Source organism: Aythya marila, assembly GCF_965140915.1.
Source record: "Aythya marila genome assembly, chromosome: Z".
In the NCBI taxonomy this organism is placed as follows: domain Eukaryota; kingdom Metazoa; phylum Chordata; class Aves; order Anseriformes; family Anatidae; genus Aythya; species Aythya marila.
This window is the reverse complement of record NC_139080.1, coordinates 86,439,501-86,458,520: the sequence shown is the minus strand read 5'-3', so window position 1 is coordinate 86,458,520 and position 19,020 is coordinate 86,439,501. Positions and strand designations below refer to the sequence as shown.

The following is a 19,020-nucleotide window of genomic DNA, read 5'->3' as shown; positions in this document are numbered from 1 at the left end:
AGACAGAGCATCCAGGAAGCAGACCAAGAGCACCAGTCCTTTCTGGCCAGGGCCCTGGATCTCTCCAGGCCCCATCTCCTGAGAACGCCCATGTGCTGAGGTAGAGCTGGAAGAGTGATGTCTGAACAAAAATCGCGTAGAAGTTCCCTGGACTGGCCTACAAAAGCTAGCAGCCCTCCTTCCCATGGGGCCATGACCTGCATTTCGACAGCTCACATTCATGTTCTGGGGCAGAAAAAGCTGTTTTATGGAAACTTCCAGAGGGGCCCCCAGCTGCACGTGCCACCAGCAGCCCTCTCCATGATGATGCTCCTCGGAGCAAGTGCACACCAGGGTGGTTTTTTTCCTCCTGGGACTGGCAGCTGAGGGAAAGAACAGGTAGCGTTCACACCGTTTTCAATAGTGACTATCTCTGGTTCCCTCACGGTCTTATAGGGGGCATTGCCATGAGAAATAATCCCAGGAGCAACTGCAAAAGTCACAAGGATTTGCCTGCCAAGGACAGCAAACAGGATCGTGTGACAGGAAGAGGCAGACCTGAGTATGTACATGATTTTATTTAAACTTGACTCCCTCCGTCCCCAACCAATTATGGAAAACCTGAAATTGGATTTTTCTTCCCATATATTTCTAAGAAATATAGGTTTTTTGGTTTTTTTTTTCTTCCTGAAAAGAAGCTCCGTCTATCTTTCAGGATTTAGTTTATAGGATTTCTTTGTTAACTCATTAAGTCCCCGCAGGAGTATTGATTACAAAGCATTAATAATTACATTTTGGACATAATTACAAGTGGGCAGTAATCCACAGACCTTCTGAGCACCTTTATGCAAGATGCCTCTTCCAGATGTCTTTTCTCCTCGTTTCGACACTGGTGCTTTCTCCACAAGGGGAATTAATTATAAATGTCACCCTCCCCTCCAGAGGGCGTCCGTTTCAAAAATGATTTTCTTACAAATCACCTGGGGCATTCACTGATACCATCTCTGCTGACAGTGCTGTCAGCTGCTGACTTCAGCAGAGCAAACTCATGCCCTGCTGCATTTCAGAGGGAAAACCTGTTGGGAAGGAAAAAAAAAAAAAAAGTTCCTTCAGCAGCAGGAAAAATTTTAATCAGATCATTCATCCCTCTTAGATGCCCCAACGATAACCAGCCACAAAAGATGAACCTGCAGGAAGCCAGACTTCATTAATATTGGTACCCACACAGCCAACTTTTTTCAACCCAAATAGCCTGATACGGTCAAAAGTGGCTAACACCACTTTTCCTTCCTTCCTTCCTGCCTCAGCTGTAGAAAACAATGAAAAAGAAGTTATGAGAAGGTAGTTTTGGTGGCATGAAGACAAGTAATGAAAAAAAAAGTTGTGAGACCTGCGCCCACCCGAAGACCCATGGGCAGGACCAGCTGTGTGGAAGGATCTTGAGGTGTGTTCGGGCTGTGGCTGGGCTGGGCGTGTTACAAAACCCGCTTTGGTCTCGGTCCTTTCCCCAGAGCACCAAGGTGAGGACGAAAACACTTCCAGCAGAAAACGTGATGCATTTTTCTATCTCCTATAAGCATCCCGGGCCAATTTTGGCCCAGAGGGGCAGCCAACTCAGCCAATTCAGGCACGCCTTTCGCCAAGCGTGGGCACGCCGGAGCCTGGCCTCTTCTCTTTGCCCACACAGAGCGGGATCCTGCTGCTGTCTGACCACGCTGGGGCTGCCTTTTGCCCATAGCAGGGGTAAAGTTCCTCCTTTTCAAAAGGGGGAGCTGGACCCACAGCCCTGGCATCTCACGGTCTGCATGGAAGCTGCCTAAGACCGACCCACAGAAAGCTCCCTCCCCGACCACAGGTGCTGTGAGGCGGTGACCCAGCACTTGCTGGAAGGGGCTGCCAGACCTTTTCAGAGGCATAAGGTTATGTAAAGAAAGCAGGCCAGGCTGCCTCGGAGAAGGACAACACGGTTTGTTGGTTGGAGGTCAAGGGCTGAATTTCTTTCTGCCCTCCTGGGCTCCCTGTGCTCAGATCTCAAAGCCGTGTGGCTGCTGGCACCCGGGCACAAGGAGCACAGATCCCCACCAGCTGCCTGCTGTGCACAGCGGGGCCCACTGCCAGCAACTGCTGGGGCTGAAAATAGAAAAAAATATATAAATTAAAAAAAAAAAAAAAAAAGAAAATTAAATATGACCACCTGGGGAACTGCAAGTGCAACTGTCTCGCATGAAAATCCTGGGCCCTAGAAAATTCTTGGCAAAATTTTAGGGGAAAAAAAAAAATCCAAATGAGACACAAACCAGGGTGCATATCGTGGAAACAACTCAGCATATGGAAGTGGCTGGGGAGGAGGGAGCAGCAAAAGTAGCATCCTCAGGTCGTTTGGCAGGGTGCTTTTTCTATGATTATTTATCATTATTTATCCCTGTCAACAGCTCCTGAACAGAAAAGTCACACTGATAAATATGTGCACACCTTGCTCTGCCTCCCTCGCATCATGACCTAACAGCACTTCCCTGCGTGATGCAGCTCTGCCGTAAACAAAGGGGAAGAGCTGAATCACCTAATATATTAATTGCGCTTGGTTCTCGTAATCAGAAAACTCTTCCTGTTTGTGCATGAACAAACCAGACAGCTATGCCACTCGTGGCAGGAGCACTTTTCATCGCTGCAGCACAACATGCCAGCTTTAGGAAGGTGCTCTGGCCCTAGCGATGCGGGCTACACACAACCACCTTTGCCCTTCTGTTTTGTCACTTAACAGCTTACACGCTGCTTGAGAGTAGATATGGAGCTACCCAACTGCTCTGTAAATTCCCAGTGGCTTCAAGCACGAAGCGTCTTTGATGAAGTAAAAAGCACATTGCCTCTCATGTTTTCTAGGGTACAAACTTGGGAAGAGCCTTTACACAGTGTAAGAGGAGAATTTCAGTGGCACTGGTCCTTATTTCTTCTTTCTGAGCCACCTGCTACTGTGTACATTAAATGAATTAGACACTTTGGTTTTCTACACCTTCACCAAAATGTAAACTCACCCTTAAAAAACACAGTGCTCACCCCTTGCCTTCTCCCCTACCTCACACCTCACCCCCAGTCTTGTGTATCTGGAAGGAATCAGATTACTACTGGGAGAACGTGGCAAAGTGTAAGTCCACAGGACAACTCATTGTAACGATTGTTTTAGAAGTTCCACAGCAATTTTAGGCAACGATACGTTCTGGAAATGAGAAATAAACTTGGGCTGGAATTTGCTGCTTCCACCTCCTGCAAAGAGCAGAACCCCTCGGGGGCTGAGTTAGGAGGTGGGGGCTGGCCCAGAGGGAGCTGAGCCCCCCAGCAGCCCCTGGCACCCTTCGGGGCAGCAGAGACCAGTGAGCCCATGGAAAGCAGGGCTTCACTTCTTCACTTTTCAGGAACGCCAGGAGGAAGCAGGGGAGGAACACGGACACATGCTGTGGCAATTGCTGGCAGCAGCCAGCACCAAGGCGCCTGCAAACCAGGAGCTTTGGCGTGCGGAAGGCTGGAAGGCCCGTTTGTAATTAGCCACTGGGTTATTGTCCCTTGTGCAACGGTGAGTACCCTGCTGCTCAAGGGTAACTGCAGATTGAGTCCCAGATCTCGGTGACTATTTACATGAACATCTGCTGCAAAACCAAACCAAGGCCAGGTTGATGTCCTCCATGCAGGCTGCCAAGGGGTATTGTCTACCTGGTCAGACTGTGGACATGTCCACCAACTGGTGCAAGCAGTAGTGTAATTAAGCCCCTTCAACCGTCATCATTTATTGTACAAAATATTTTTTTTCCTGCTGATTCCTGCCACGAGTGAAAGGTAGGCGCAGCCACTGATCATACCCCATAATTATCTCCACGTTAAAGATGTTTATTGCTGTGATACTGTGACACAGCACCTCTTTACAGCAGTTCCAGGCTTTACGCAACAGCGCAGTCTGAAATGCTTCTAATTTCTGTGTGTGTAAAATGCCTGTCACCCTCATAAGGCACAGCATTTTCCTTCTGATACATTTAAAAATAAGTCGTTTTCTCTGTAATACTAGAATCACCACAAGAGAAGCCCTCTCCAAACAACAACCATCAACAACAAAATAAACAAATAAGGAAAGAAAGAAATAAACACACACAAAAAAGGTGAGACAGAAATCCTCAGTGTAACTATCTCTAGTATATATGACATGTTTTCTTCTTCCCTTTTGAAGATGCAAAATCATTTTAAAGTAGGACACCCTGTGCCTCATTGCTTTAAAGGGCTATTTACACTTAAAAACAAAGAGCACAAACATCAAAAGGCACAATCTGGGGAAGGAGTCACATCCAACTTCAGCAGAAAGGATTTCCCAGGTGTGACTTTGGGTGGACAAAGCTTCCTCTCTGTGTGAAGGGCAGCCCTCTGCAGGCAGCGGGGAGGCTGGGAGGCAGCACACTGTGCTGGGGATGGGAATGTGAGCAGCACTGCAGCTTCCACACCCCATGAGGGTGCATTTGACGTGCTGATGGGGCCCTTTGCACCAGCATTGCACCCTGTTTTGACAGGAGGACAGGAGCAACCTGAAGTTGTGGAATCACAGAATGATCTAGGTTGGAAAAGGACTTCAAGATCATCAGGCTTACTGAGTCCCACCACCAAACTGTGTCCCTTAGTGCCACGTCCACACACCTCTTAAATTGCTGCAGGGACTGGGACACCACCACTTAGCTGGGCAGCCTGTTTAAATCCTTGACCATGGAGAAATTCTTCCTAATGCCCAACCCAAGCCGCCCCAAAACCATTTGAGACTGTTATGTCCCTAGCACTTCCCCATGTCACTGTGACTTTCTTCTGTCATTAGGAAACCTGAATTACTGAACCTCTCCTGCCACCCCTGGGCTCCCAGCCCAGCTCTGACAGCTCAAATGTTTGCTTCAGGTTTTTAAGGGTGGGTTCAGGCACATGGTGCTGGTGGCTCCTTGAACCCGAGCCAGCAACTTCCAACAGTCTCACTGCCTTTTAGAACACCCAACCTGTGAAGCCAGTTTGGGGAATTTTTGTTTTTAGGGAGCAAGGGGGAAGCCTTCACGGGCATGGGAAGAAGCTGCTGGAGGAAGCAAAGGCTGAGCTCTGGGTAACGCGTGCTGTTCAGCAGGAGAGGGTGGGACACCTCGTTGCACAAGGACAGGCTGATTTCTGCTTGGGAAGGGGGAACAGCCACCTCACGGACAGACCTCACGTCTCCCCTCTGCAGGAGACGCCGGGAACCGGTCCGCGTCCCGTCCCACCGCAGCACCTCCTCCTGGTCAGAGGCTCGAGCACCCGGCGGGGAGCCCCAAACATTTCCCCCTTGAACCATTCTGGTGTTTCAACAGCGAAGACCCAGAAACAAACAAACAAACAAATAAAATAAATAAATAAATAAATAAATAAAAATAAATAAAATAAAAAGGAAAAAAAAAAAAAAAGGAAAAGAAAAAAAAAATAGGAAAAAAAAAAAAAAAGGAAAATGGCATTTCACATGTAGTTATTTAGTATTTGGTGTTTTTGATGATTTTCCAAACTGCTCCACTTGTTTAACACATTCAGGGATACATTTACATGTAAGGATCATTTTTAGTTCTGATGTCGTCCCAGCTGCAACTATAAACTGTGGAAGACAGATTGCTGTGCAAACAACTTGTCTATGCCCAGAAAAAGGTATGAGGGGATCACATCTCCTTGCTTCTCCTCAGAAAATACCAACGTAAGCAATGCAGTTCTTCACAACAGAAAAAAAAATAAAAATAAAAAATAAAATAAAATTAAATGATCATTCAAAAAGAATACTCAGAAACTTATATTCATAATAGTATTATGTATAAATGTGGATAAAGATTATGTATAAATGTGACACAAATACAAAATTGAGATTTATTGGGATTTATTGGCAGAGAAGTAAAAATAAATACTCCTTTTATATGTGTATTTCTTTTCTCTTTCTCACAGCATTTTCCTTCCTCCCACTGTGCTCAATTCAATTTTCCTTTTATGAAATTTATGACCCTGGTTCTTATTCCACACTGAAACAGCTGACCCCATGGCTGATGGGTATCAACAGCAGCAAAAGGAAAATCTGTGGATGCAAAATGTCTGCAAGATAAAGTCGTGACAGAGGCTCACAGAGCACACTGAGCAGTAGCATTTTCACTAGGATATTGCTTTGAATTTTCTAATAGAAGTACAAAAGCAAGAGGAAATATATTAAATTCCAGTGTGTTAGTAGTACAGAATGATAAATGATGCCAAGCACTTCTCAGATGTAATAGTATTCAATTAAACAAATACTCCATCACCCAGGGAACATTATTACACTTAGAGAAACATAGACAGGAAATGTAATTCACAAGACAAACACGGACTAGGAACAGAAGACGGGAAATTACTAACCAAAGCCAAGCAAAGCAGGAGGTGCCTGACCAAAGTGATTCCCAATGTCCCAACACTGAAACTCATGTATGCACACAAAAGATGAATTTGGTGTCCTCTCTTCAACAGTGTAGCCAAACGAAAACACTGTCTTTTGTCCAATAAGCAAATATGAACACAAAGGCTTTTATATATATATATACACATACATATAAGGATTACTCAACATAAATTATGAAGCTACTCTGCACAAACAAAACAAACCTTCAAGTGCACTGGAAGAAAGGCCTTTTATCTGGTGTCAAGAAGGCAGAGCTTGGGGATGTCCAGAGGATTGCTTGTGTATGCTGTAATAAATTCCCTTAGCCTTGCTGCATCTCAGTTTGGGTTTTCTGATAGAAATTCACACAGCCACTGCAAATGCTTTAAATAATTCTATATAACACCTAAATGATACAAATTCTGCCAATTTTCGTGATGATCACAGAATGCTTAACATATGTAAGATCAATGAAAGTATCTAACATTATTACTAGAAAGAGTATATTTCTTTGAAAATACAAATCATGCTTTTAACCGTCCTGTGCCAGGATATGTTAAATACCTTAAGATAATAATTCTTCAAAGGGACAGGACCAAACCAGCACACCTTTCGCTTCACATACAAGCCATGTTACTCAGCAATTAATAGCAGGTGCACAGGAAAACAAGAACAGGTTGGGCATGTTCCCACTTTTCCTTTTCCTTTTCCTTTTCCTTTTCCTTTTCCTTTTCCTTTTCCTTTTCCTTTTCCTTTTCCTTTTCCTTTTCCTTTTCCTTTTCCTTTTCCTTTTCCTTTTCCTTTTCCTTTTCCTTTTCCTTTCCCTTTCCCTTTCCCTTTCCCTTTCCCTTTTCCTTTTCCTTTTCCTTTCCCTTTCCCTTTCCCTTTCCCTTTCCCTTTCCCTTTTCCTTTCCCTTTCCCTTTCCCTTTCCCTTTCCCTTTCCCTTTCCCTTTCCCTTTCCCTTTCCCTTTCCCTTTCCCTTTCCCTTTCCCTTTTCCTTTCTTTTGCTTTCTGTTTTTTCTTTCTTTTTCCTTTCTCTCTCTCTCTTTCTTCCTTTCTGTTTCTCCATTTCTTTCTTTCTTTCTTTCTTTCTTTCTTTCTTTCTTTCTTTCTTTCTTTCTTTCTTTCTTTCTTTCTTTCTTTCTTTCTTTCTTTCTTTCTTTCTTTCTTTCTTCCTTCCTTCCTTCCTTCCTTCCTTCCTTCCTTCCTTCCTTCCTTCCTTCCTTCCTTCCTTCCTTCCTTCCTTCCTTCCTTCCTTCCTTCCTTCCTTCCTTCCTCCCTTTCTATTATTTAGCCATTCCTCAGCCTCCTTCTTCAAAAAATTGGTCGCTGAGGCTTTCATGAGGGATGCAGAAGGCTCTTGTACAGAAATAAATAAATAAATAAATAAAATAAAATATGTGTTAAGAGCAAATGCACAAATATTTTCTGTGCATTTTTTTTTAGGAAATTGACAGCTACACAAAATTATTCAAATTATTGTTATTCTCTACTATATCCAATTCAAGGACAAAATTTAAGGATTGGGCTAATGCTTAAAGGAATCAAAACTAACCTAGCCACCTAGCATTAACGTCTGGCCAGGACATGGTATTCCACTAGGAAACATGAGGGGGCAGGTGCAAAATCCTGTATCTCTTTTAAAGCACAAGGCCAGGTTTGATTTGATTTTCGGTTGTCCTTGTTGGCCCAGAACAGTAAATTTTGGCATTCTGCATGTTCTGTGTGATCTTTTCCATCTGCAACCTCACATACCAGTCTATACAGTATCTTAAATACCCCTACTGGGGTGGTGCCAATCAGTACAATGACAAAGAACTAAAGCATTAATGAGGGCACCTCTGAGACCCCTGGGATAAGAGGCTGAGAGAGGTCAGCAGGAAAAGAGCTGAAGTCCTAGCAGAAGGCTATGACCGGCTCGGCAGCATCACATCAACCCAAGGTTGCTCTCCATCCCCTGATGTGGGTGGGAGCAGTGCACCTGCTTATACTGTGTTCATACTTGAGTCTCACGTAGAAATATGCTGAGACTCAACAAGCCCGAACCAGACGTTCTTCTCTCAATGGAGAAGAGGCAGCCATGGGCTCCTAGGTAGCTGTAGCTTGAATGCAGGCAATAGTTCTATGGCATCTGCCCTCCATTTCTATTGCATCCCATAGGATGCAACTCTCCATCAGTCACACCAGACTGTAGCCACGTTAATCTGCATGAAAAGGAGCTAAAACAGCCACCCTGACTGGGTGACCCCTAAAATTCGCTATCAACAGGTATAAGGAGGGACACAGGAGGCAAGACAGTCAGCAAATGCTTTAAGAGGTGCACAACATCCCCAAAGTTCCCCCATGTCTTTTCCTCAGCCCCCACTGCTGGAGTGGCCCCGGCAGTGCCCCTAACCACAACGGACCCTCCTGATCCTGGGAGAAACACAGAACTTACTGCATTTCCCACATCTGGGCAATTGTTGCACTATATTGCTGAAATAATAATAATAATAATAATGATAATAATAATGATGATGATGATGATGATGATGATGATGATGATAATAATAATAAAATATCTGTTTCTAACTAGAGGAGGAGAGAGTCTGAGGACAGGCTGTGTCCATGCTGTCCCTGTGTAAAGGGGCAGCAATATTACACTCCTGGCTAAAAGAAATGTTTTCACTGATACACACAGCTGTTCACATCTGCCACATCACCAGCATGTCCACACAGTGGACATTTCTCTGCCAACTGTTTGTCAAAGAAGCCAGAACAAAAAAGGAGCTGCAAAGCACAAGACCTACCTGGATTTCTAATGAATTACTTTTAACTATAAAAGATTTCCCAAACGCTTCATATTCACCTATTGCCAATCACCGCAAACCACATTTCCTTCAAAATCTTAGGAAGCTTAACCTTTTATCCTACAAATAAAACAGTGCAGGAAAACAGGAGTTGTGCCTTCTCCTAATCTCCTAAACGATTCAGATCAGTGTGCTGTCCTGAAACAGCTCCTACAGATGTGCTGATTGTCACTCCATGTGGGTCCTGTGTGCAGCTGGGATCCCAGATGTGCTCTCCCCTTTGTTGTAAAGCCAGCTTTAAGGGAAACAATTTTAGAACCGTGGCAGCATTACTGTTTTTGGACACTCATTGACCCCTGACTGGCTGCTAAAAATAGTTTCCCTCTGCACACATGGCTGTTTTGCTGGAATTGTCCGAGTTTGCTGGAATTTGCAAAATCCATTTCCCCTGCACTATTTCCACACCTATCTTCCCCAGCTCGAGACTGTGATTCTCCTTCTGCTGGGAGGAAAATTTCTTACCATCATCACCCATTCTGTGCCTCCTGTCAGGCAGAAAGGGCTCAGGAAGACCAGCACTTTGTTCATGTTTTACAAGGTATTTGGGTATTGCTTTGCTCAGTGGTGCAAGGTGGAGCTGTTTGGGCCCATTTTCAGGGCCGACCTGGAGTCACACCAGGTCAGCGGTGCAGGACCTAAATCCCCAAAGCTTTTTGTGTCCGTCTTGACCTGCCATAAAATACTGACTGAGCAGCACCCATGCCTCTTGTTCCCATTCCGATATTACTTTTCCTACATTAACAGCTTGTAAGACTCCTTATGTTCAGTCACAGTTCTCCGTTCATGGGGTAAAAACCCAGGCTATTATCCCTCCCATTCAACTACAAAAAACTCCAAAATTTAATCAATTTCAAAGAAAACAGAAGAAGTTAAAAATTAATCATTCGCATACACAGAAATGTGTGTGGACGTTTTTATACAACCTGATAGACATGTTTAGCTACTAGGTTTCTAGAGTTACCTTCATGCCTCTGAACTGTATGTATATATTCAATATGCCAGCCAGCCTGCCACTTGGAAATGCTGCAATCTAAATTTGTGTGGGCACCATGTATGAGGAAGAACAAACATTTTACTGCAAACGTATGTATATAAGTATTAAACTGAAACTAAATTTTCAGTTCAGATGTTCTCAGTCTGGAGATAACTTGCACATATTTAATTTATAAATGATTCATAAAAAGACTTAACAGATTTATAATCTGCTGATTACCAGAAGATAATGTTGTGGACACTTTTCAAGCTTGTATAGGATCAAGACTCAGGCAGGTACATGCTGAACGCTGTTAATATTTTTACACACTTCTTTGCGTGAGACTAACACTACACTTATCCTTCCCTTTGTCCTTACATTAGTAATGCATTTTTATGCATTCTCACAGCAGAGGTTTTCCCCAAAAGGGCGTGTACCTACACCTTTTTAGATATTCCCAGGTGAATATCTAACATTAGCGAGCCTTTCTGAGATTTTCACACTTTCATTGCAGCAACATCCAGAATAAGTAAGTGATGCTGAACCTGGGTGACACTGGAAAAGTGAGAGCTGATCCTTGCACAACCTCATCAATTACAGGCTCTTGACACACATACCAGTGAAGCCTGTGTTTATCACTGAACGTATAGCTCCAGGACACCAGGCACCAAATAACCAAATAGCCCCGCAAGCAGTGATCGCAACCCATACCCCATGGTGTGGATTGAAATATCTTAAACCAACACCCCCGGGTTTTGTTCAGGTACTTAACACAGCTGTCATACAACGTGTTCAGGAAAGTGCAGCACACATGCGGTGACACAGCCAGAACCTCTTACAGGAGGAGCTCTCCTGCACCCTGATGTTCTCTGCTGTGCGTGCAGACTGTAAATACAAATATCTTGTGAAGAGCAGCTCACATCTCTCTCCCTTCTGTATTTCAGGTCTCTCTTCCTTGTAGACCGATAGGCCTATTATATTTCTTCAGCTCCATGCCCATCTGATGTTATTTGGTGCTGGAAGGATGATACAAGTGTGGGTCATCTCTTAAACCCTTATTTTTCCTGGGAGTGTTCAGCCCCAGGCTCAATAAAAGTCTCCCAGGAGCTTTTTGTCACACTGAGTCTAACCCCACATCTTTTTGACAAGTACAGGGGCTTGGGTTTTAGCCAGTCCTGAGGGCTGTCACATAGGCAGAGAGCAGCCAGGCACTGTAGGGGTTGGGGTGCTGCAAAGGGTGGCTGGATCTCACCATGTTGCCCCCCATGCTCCAGCAAAGATATTCTCAGAGCTCTGAAAAAATGACCAAACAAGTATCTTTAGGCAAAACAAGCTTCTATGCCTCAAGTATCCACCATACTTTCCTAAAAACCATCAACTTTTAACTCTGTTAATCTGGTATATGCGGTCCACAAACACATGCATAGGTAGTGCCTAATTTTGCTGTAGCTTCAAGGTGAGAGATCACGTACTTAACCAGGTGAAGGCTGTCACAAAGGCTGAAGCACACCTACCACATAAAATAATTTCGGAAGAGCAGTGGGTCTCAGAAGTCTTCTGTTTCCTTATTACTAGTCGAGTGAAATGGAAGTTGAAAGCAGGAGAAGTTAATCTAGAGATTTTCTGTGGTGTACCAAGCACGCAGCTGATGCCTGGCAAGCATGGTGTGCAAGATGTGGCATGGTGCACAAAGAGGATACAGAGCCTAATTTTTCCTTTCTCAGCTCTGAACAAGAGTGGGTAGAGCTCAGAATACACATTTTTTCTGTACACAATAGTGCATTTTTCCATCTACAATGCTGATGTTGCAGCAAGCAGAATTTGGGAAGCTGTGTTTTGGGTAGGGGAAGAGCTCTTGTGTCTGCCTATCATGTACAAGGTTGGTTAACAGAAAAAAAAAAAAAAAGCATAAAAAAAAAAAAAGCGGAGTAGTTCTGGAGTTCTGGTGCTGCTTTTTCCCCTCACCCTGATGAAAATTACAAGTTGAATTTATCTAATTTATTCTCTGAATTTATCTGAATTTATTCTCTTGGTTTTTTAAGCCTTGATGATGTTGTAAATAGCTAAAATATGCACAGGGTGCTTACACTCGGTGAGTGGCCCAAGTTACTGCAGGGGATTTCTTACGTGTGCAGGTCAGTTCTGGGACCCTCAGTACAAGAGAGAGATGGGCGTACTAGGGAGAGTCCAGTGAAGGGCCCTGAAGGTGGGAAGGGACCAGAGCATCTCTCATGCAAGGAGGCCATCCAGCCTGGGAAAGAGAGGCTCAGGCAGGTCTCACCCACGTGTTTAGCACCAGGTGGGGGATGAAGAAGGCAGGGCCAGGCTCTTCCCAGCAGTGCCATGACCAGAGGCAATGCAGACAGATTGAAATGCAGAAGGCTCCATTTAATTGGAAGGAGGAAAACTTATTATTTATTTTTTTTTTAATTTCTGGAGACATCATGATGGACACAAGGCTGAGCAACCTGCTCAAGGTGACCTGCTCCACTGGGCTTTGTGCAGGGGGGGCAGGTGGTGTAGGACACCCTCCACCTGGGGGACTGATCCTGCAGTGCCAGGCACAGCCAAGCTCATGACAAGTTCTTCCCTGCAGGTGTGGTGGTGCCCCCATGGGCAACTCCACACCCCTGTGAGCCAGGCGTTTAAAATCTCACCTCCTTGTTTCATGCAATGCATGTTGAATCACACTGAGGTGGTTAGTAGCTTCCCCAAAATGATTTTTGAGCACTGGTCTGCTAAAATAATATTTGGGATTTTTTTTTTTCAGTTCCGAAGCTGGTTCTTCAAACAGTTTCAATTCTCTCTTCATGGCTGGAGTAAAACACAGGCACTTTGAAAGCTGAAGCAAGTCTGACAAGTCATCAAGGAATTTTGAGAACTGCAGACAGGGACCCACCCATTATGGAAAGTTTGCAGGTAGAATACATGCACACAAAATATATATATTTTTTTTTATTTTATTTTTTTTTAGCTTGTAGAATAGGAAGTCTGCATAGCAAATCTATCTGAATTTTCCCTGTTGTCTGTGCTGTCACCTCAGGGTGAGTGTCACGTCCTGCAGTGTATGAGGTGAGAGGAAAGGCACAACAAAACCCTTGAAAGAGGAGAAAGGCAATGGAGAAAATGCATCTTCAGCAAGAACATTTGTTAATGAGAAACTACAGCAAACCTTGTAACAGCACCTGACACTTGTCTGCCTACTTTTACACCACTAGCTATTTCACCGGCTTGTGGTTTCTGGCAAAATGTATAGAAAGTGGAAGTATTGCTGCTGCTTTGAAGCATGTGATTGGGTCTGTAAGAGATTACATCCTCCTGGGGAGGAGTTTTCTGGGAGGAAGGCACGGTGCAGCCCATAAATATCTGGGACTCGGACTGCTGCTGTCCCACTTGCTGTGAGTGTGCTGCTGAGGGGCGCTGCTCCTGCTTCTGCCCAGCAACATGGTCGATGCCTTTGTGAACAGCAAAATCCGACATGACAAAGTCACCCTTTTTGTAAAGGGAACCTGCCCTTACTGCAGGAATGCCGTGGCATTGTTGCAGAAATTTAACTTTCTGCCAGGACACCTGGAGGTGGTGGACATCACCGGGATGGAGGATGTGCAGGACTACTTCCAGCAGAGGACAGGACAACGAACTGTAAGTGCTGGAGCTCCTGTTCCAGAATTTTGTCTCCTGTGCCAGCTGGCAGCCGGGACCACTGCTGCTGAGGGTGAGGCGAGGTCTCCTCACCAGGTCCTTTCTGCTGCCTGGGGCTGCCAGACCCCCGGGAACACCTCATGCCTCCTCCAAATTGCTGCACAGGAAAACCCAGTGCTTGCTCTGGCTGCAGAAGGGCTTGTGCAGGGAGCACCCACACATTTTGGGGACTGTGACCCGAATTCCCCCAGTGATCATGCTCTGAAGCTGCCTGAGTCCGCACAGAGCACTTGCAGAGGAGGGAGAGCCACAAGTCTGTCTGAATTTGGGCTTGTTTTCCCCTCTGATGTCAAGCAGAAAAAAACATTTCAAATTGACTCATTTTAGCCAGCAGCAGAGTAGGCACTGTGCTTGCAAAATGTAGTGGCCGCTTATTCGGAAGCTTAATTAAATAATTAGATTCGTGTGAGGGAGCAACAATACATGCTTGGATTTCACAAGTAACTTCCTCAGAAACACTGCCGTGCAGGTTGGGCAGTTCATGCCCCAGCGTTAGCCCTGCCTTTGTGTAACCAACACACCTTCTTCTCCTCCCTGGCACCTTGCTGCCAGCAACAGCCCAGGCTACTCCTCACAGGTCACACAGGCACATGCAAAGCACCTTGCTCAGCTTCCTGGGAAGGGCACACGACACCCCAGAATCCTGCAGCCCACCCTCAAGCTGATGGAGCACCCTGGTGCACTTTTTCTGCACTGACTGCCAATAAATATCTTTAATGTTTCTTCCCTTAGCCCCAGCCTGCAGTAGCACTTGAACCACTAGACCTTTTGGAGCATAGATAATATTTCATCCCTGTATCCTCTGCCTTTCTTGAGCTGCGTGAGGCACTGCAATGTGCTGGTGGTGGTCCCTGCAGACCTCAGGAAACCTCATGGCCTTACACCTGGGCTCAGACACAGCCCTGGTGTGGAGTGATGCTGGAAATGATGCAACAACACCGTAAAAGCAGAAGTGTTTTCCCAGCAGCAAGGGAATCTAGGAGGAAGAGGATGGGTATCTTGGTCAGTGAAGCCACATATTAAAAGCAGCAGATGATTTCACAGCAGGAGAGGAACTGACAGCGTGAGTAGCAAAAGAAGCCACACACAGGAAATGTAAGGAAATATCCTGGCTGATGAGGCATGGTGTGAGGTTTGACAGTGAGAGAAGTCGGCTGCTGGAAGCAGAAAGCAAATTCATAGCACAGGAGGGATGGAGAGAGAGGGTTTGCTCACGTGCTTTGCCTAGTGAGGACAGAGGCTCAGGCCAAGGTAACAGAATAAAGCTTGTCTTGTCTGATGCTGCAGGTTATAATCTGAGTCAGGGAGTGATTTGGGCTGGAAGGGACCTGGCAGAAAGTTCTGTAATTGTTCCTGGCTGTAAGGACAGTGGCTCAGCCTGCATGGAATGGAGAGAGGAGATACAAGGCTTGCTGAGAAGGGACGAGCAGGGGTGGGGGAAGAAAAGGGAGATTTTGTAAATCATGGTCTCTGTATCACTACGTTTGCTTTCCTGACAAGTCCTCTCCCTGCTCTGCTCTTTTAGTGACCCAGTGGTTGCCCTCTTTACTGATTGATCTGTATCACTGTTTCTGTCCAGGTTCCTCGTGTGTTTATTGGGACAACCTGCATTGGAGGGTTTTCTGATCTGCAGAATTTGTATCAGCAGCTCCCTGGGATGCTACAGAAGATTGGTGCCCTGCAGTAGCTGAAGGGTAGGTAGCGGGGAGGGCTCTTTGGACAGCAGCAATGCTTTCCAGTGCCACAGACGGAATTTGAGTATAGCTGTGAGCAATCCAGCACAGGCATCCATGACAAGAGCAATACTGGACTGCCTACCTGGGTAACATGCATATTGCAGCCTTGCAGAGGACAAGATACAGCTAATATCAGTACACAGCCCCACACCTGTGCCCTTTGGCTTTTCTTGTGAAAGGCTTACTGATCAGCAGGTCAGATCTGGCTACAGGACTAAAGATGTTGCAGGACAGTCCCTTGCCTAAAATCCTGAACTGAGTTTCTCTTCGATTATCTTTTTTTTTTTTTTTTTTTTTGGAAATTAGGAAATTATTGAAGCGAATTTGTTTTCCCTTTCCCTTTCCCTTTCCCTTTCCCTTTCCCTTTCCCTTTCCCTTTCCCTTTCCCTTTCCCTTTCCCTTTCCCTTTCCCTTTCCCTTTCCCTTTCCCTTTCCCTTTCCCTTTCCCTTTCCCTTTCCCTTTCCCTTTCCCTTTCCCTTTCCCTTTCCCTTTCCCTTTCCCCTTCCCTTTCCCTTTCCCTTTCCCTTTCCCTTTCCCTTTCCCTTTCCCTTTCCCTTTCCCTTTCCTCTTCCCTTAACCTTAACCTTAACCTTAACCTTAACCTTAACCTTAACCTTTCCTTTTCCCTTTCCTTTTCCCTTTTTAATACTAAAGCATGACTTGATGGAGCAGTACTGTGTGCCATTACATGAGAGTGAAGTGCCCGTTCATTTCTGGTATTCCCAGCTGCAGGATATGCTTTATTAAATGTTTGACAGCTTGCATTCCTGTTGCTAGCCTTTGCCTAGGATCTAAACAAAAATGATTTTCCTAGGGAGAGAAGGAAGCCATTTGGGTTTCTTTTGGCCCCATCAACAATCCTGCATAGCCTTGCTCACCCATGTCCTACTAATACAGCATTAGAAGCTGTCTTTGTTGCCCATTGACGTCCCTTGCAAGTCACATCTTGAAGTGAGCACTGGCTTTCCTAGCGTCATTCCTACATGCCTGGGCAATGTTTCCAAATTCCTCTTTTCTAACCCATCCCTGCTTCCAGCTCCCTGTGCTTCATGCTAGGGCCCTGTGAGCTCCTTGTTCAGCCAGGCTGCTCTCCTGCTGCACCTACCTGCTGCCTGGAGCACCGGGCTTTGGGCAGGCCACTTCTGTGCTCAGAAGGGTAGCGGACAGGAGAGTAGGGCCTAACATCTGTGCCTGTGGGGTGCACAGAAAGGCAGAGAGGACACTGAGCGGCAGCAGCTGGTGAAGGACTGGAGGAGATGCTGCAGTGGGCTGTCCCTGGTCCTCAGCTGCACAAAGGAGCTCATGCAAGAGGCAGAGGTGTGGCTAGGAACCCTGACCCCTCTCAAGTGTAATGTGGAAGAAAAAGTCAGCCAGGCAACAGTTGTGTCCTTTAATAAGCCCCGGGCACTTGACTTTCTACAGAAGAAGGGATGGAGGTGCAGAGGTAGCCAGGTCTGCAGGAGACCAGGTCCAGCTTCAGCGAGCAGTGTGGGACACTACAGAGCTAGGCACTATGCAACAAGAGCACACCCATCTCCTGCTCTATAGGGTGCCGGTGAGACAGGCACAAAACCCTGCCTGTTGCTGCTGCTCGTTAAGCATCCCTTAACAACCTGTTGTAGCCTGCACCCAGAGGGAGATTTTTTTTTAACCTAGGATCTGCTTATCCACAAGTTAAGATGCAACTAACTGTAAAAACAGACAAGGGTGTGTTTGTGGGTGTGGGTGCATACAATTCCAATACTGTGATTTCTGCACAATAAATAGCGTGTGATCATTACAGCACCCTGAATTAAACTTAAAAGTGGGCATGTCTTCTCAGAAAGAGCAGTCAGGCATTGGGATGGGTTTGCCAAGGCGGTGGTGGAGTCACCATCCCTGCGGGTGTTAGGGAAAGGTTGGACGTGGTGATAAAGACAAAGGTTAGTGGGTGATATCAGTTGTAGGTGTATGGTTGGACCAGATGGTCTTGGAGGTCTTTTCCAACCTTTATGATTCTGTGTTTCTGTGTGGCTGAATTCCTTGCTTTATGAAGTTGGAAGTGCTGATTTCCCTCACTGAATGAAACCTGTTGGTTTGCTGTGATAGTTTTTAGCAAAGAAGACTGGAGTTAGGTATATGTATATGAAATACATATTACCTGTGTATTGTACACAAAGAAGTGTGTGCATGTACAGACGTGGACTTATATCTCTGTATATGACTTAAATTTATAGGTATGTATACACTCACTTAAATGTGTACTTAAAAGGTCTCCAAAGTCTGTTCCATAAGGGTATCTGTTTATAAAGTAATGTGTCACAGGAGTGATCTCTACCATTTATGTCCATTATTTCTGCTTCCAGGACAAAGATGACCATGAACTGTGACCTTCCCGTCTTAACATGCACACTTCTTGGAACAGATTCCTTCCAGCTGCTCTCTGTGGGATCAAATCCATCTTTTTAGGGGAATGCAACTTCTTTTCATTTCATTTATGTGTGCTTCAGCATGTCACATCTCTTCATCCTTTCTGTAGTTGCAGAAAGAAGTCCAGAATGTGAAGCAATTCAGCCTAATAAAATACACTTGCACTAAGTGGCTGTGCTCACCATTGTGTTTCTTTTCTTACATAGATCAGTTCACACACTCATTCTAAGTGCCTCTTTTCTCTCTACAATTTTTTTCTATCTGTCTCTCCCAGAGGACCTTCTGAAAATCCTCAGCATTTTCCATGCCTTGTAAAACATGTCATTAAAATGGATCAAGCTGGAGCTGCACACAGTAACGCTGGCATGCTGTAATGCAGCCCCGAAAGCAAGCACTTGCAGCCTGTAAACACTGGCCCTTGCCTTACGACCCATCATCCTTCAGCTGATGTCTCATGGCAGGGTCATGAAGGTTGAAGCAGCCTTTTTTTTCTGTAAATGTTTTGTTACAACACAGCTGCTGGCAAGAAGGGTTGTGGATTCTTCATTTCTGGCTGTAATCTAAGAGCTGCTTTGGACAGAAAATGCCTGGGGCTGTCGGACAAATCCTCAATTGAGGAGGCTGCTAATTGAAGAATACTCGACTGTGACACCACTGGTCAAATTGAGACTTCAAGTAAATAGCGTTGTGCAGGGAAACCAGACTTATGGGAAATGGGCAGTGAAGCTACTACCAAATCAAAAAATAAATAAATAAATAAAAAAAAATAAGTTTCCAGAATTGGAAGTTTAAAGATTGCTTTTAGTTGCTGAAGAGGCAAAATAGATAAGTAAATAATTAAGTAAATAAATAAATAAAACCTTCTCCATTCTTTCCACTTTTATTTCTTTCATCTTTTAGACTCTGCATTGCCTGCCGAGCAGACAAAGGCCTAATGGAT

At 45.1% G+C, this 19,020-nt stretch overlaps 1 protein-coding gene across 1 annotated transcript; it reads left to right on the top strand.

Annotated features, from left to right (window-relative positions):
• Nucleotides 1–13,676: 13,676 nt before the first annotated feature.
• Nucleotides 13,677–15,621, top strand: GLRX (glutaredoxin; the record flags this gene model as incomplete). The annotated part of the gene is made up of 2 exons (XM_082783931.1): nucleotides 13,677–13,874; nucleotides 15,514–15,621. 2 exons carry the CDS (start codon nucleotides 13,677–13,679, stop codon nucleotides 15,619–15,621), a joined length of 306 nt encoding a protein of 101 aa, XP_082640057.1.
• Between the last annotated feature and the right edge of the window lie 3,399 nt (nucleotides 15,622–19,020).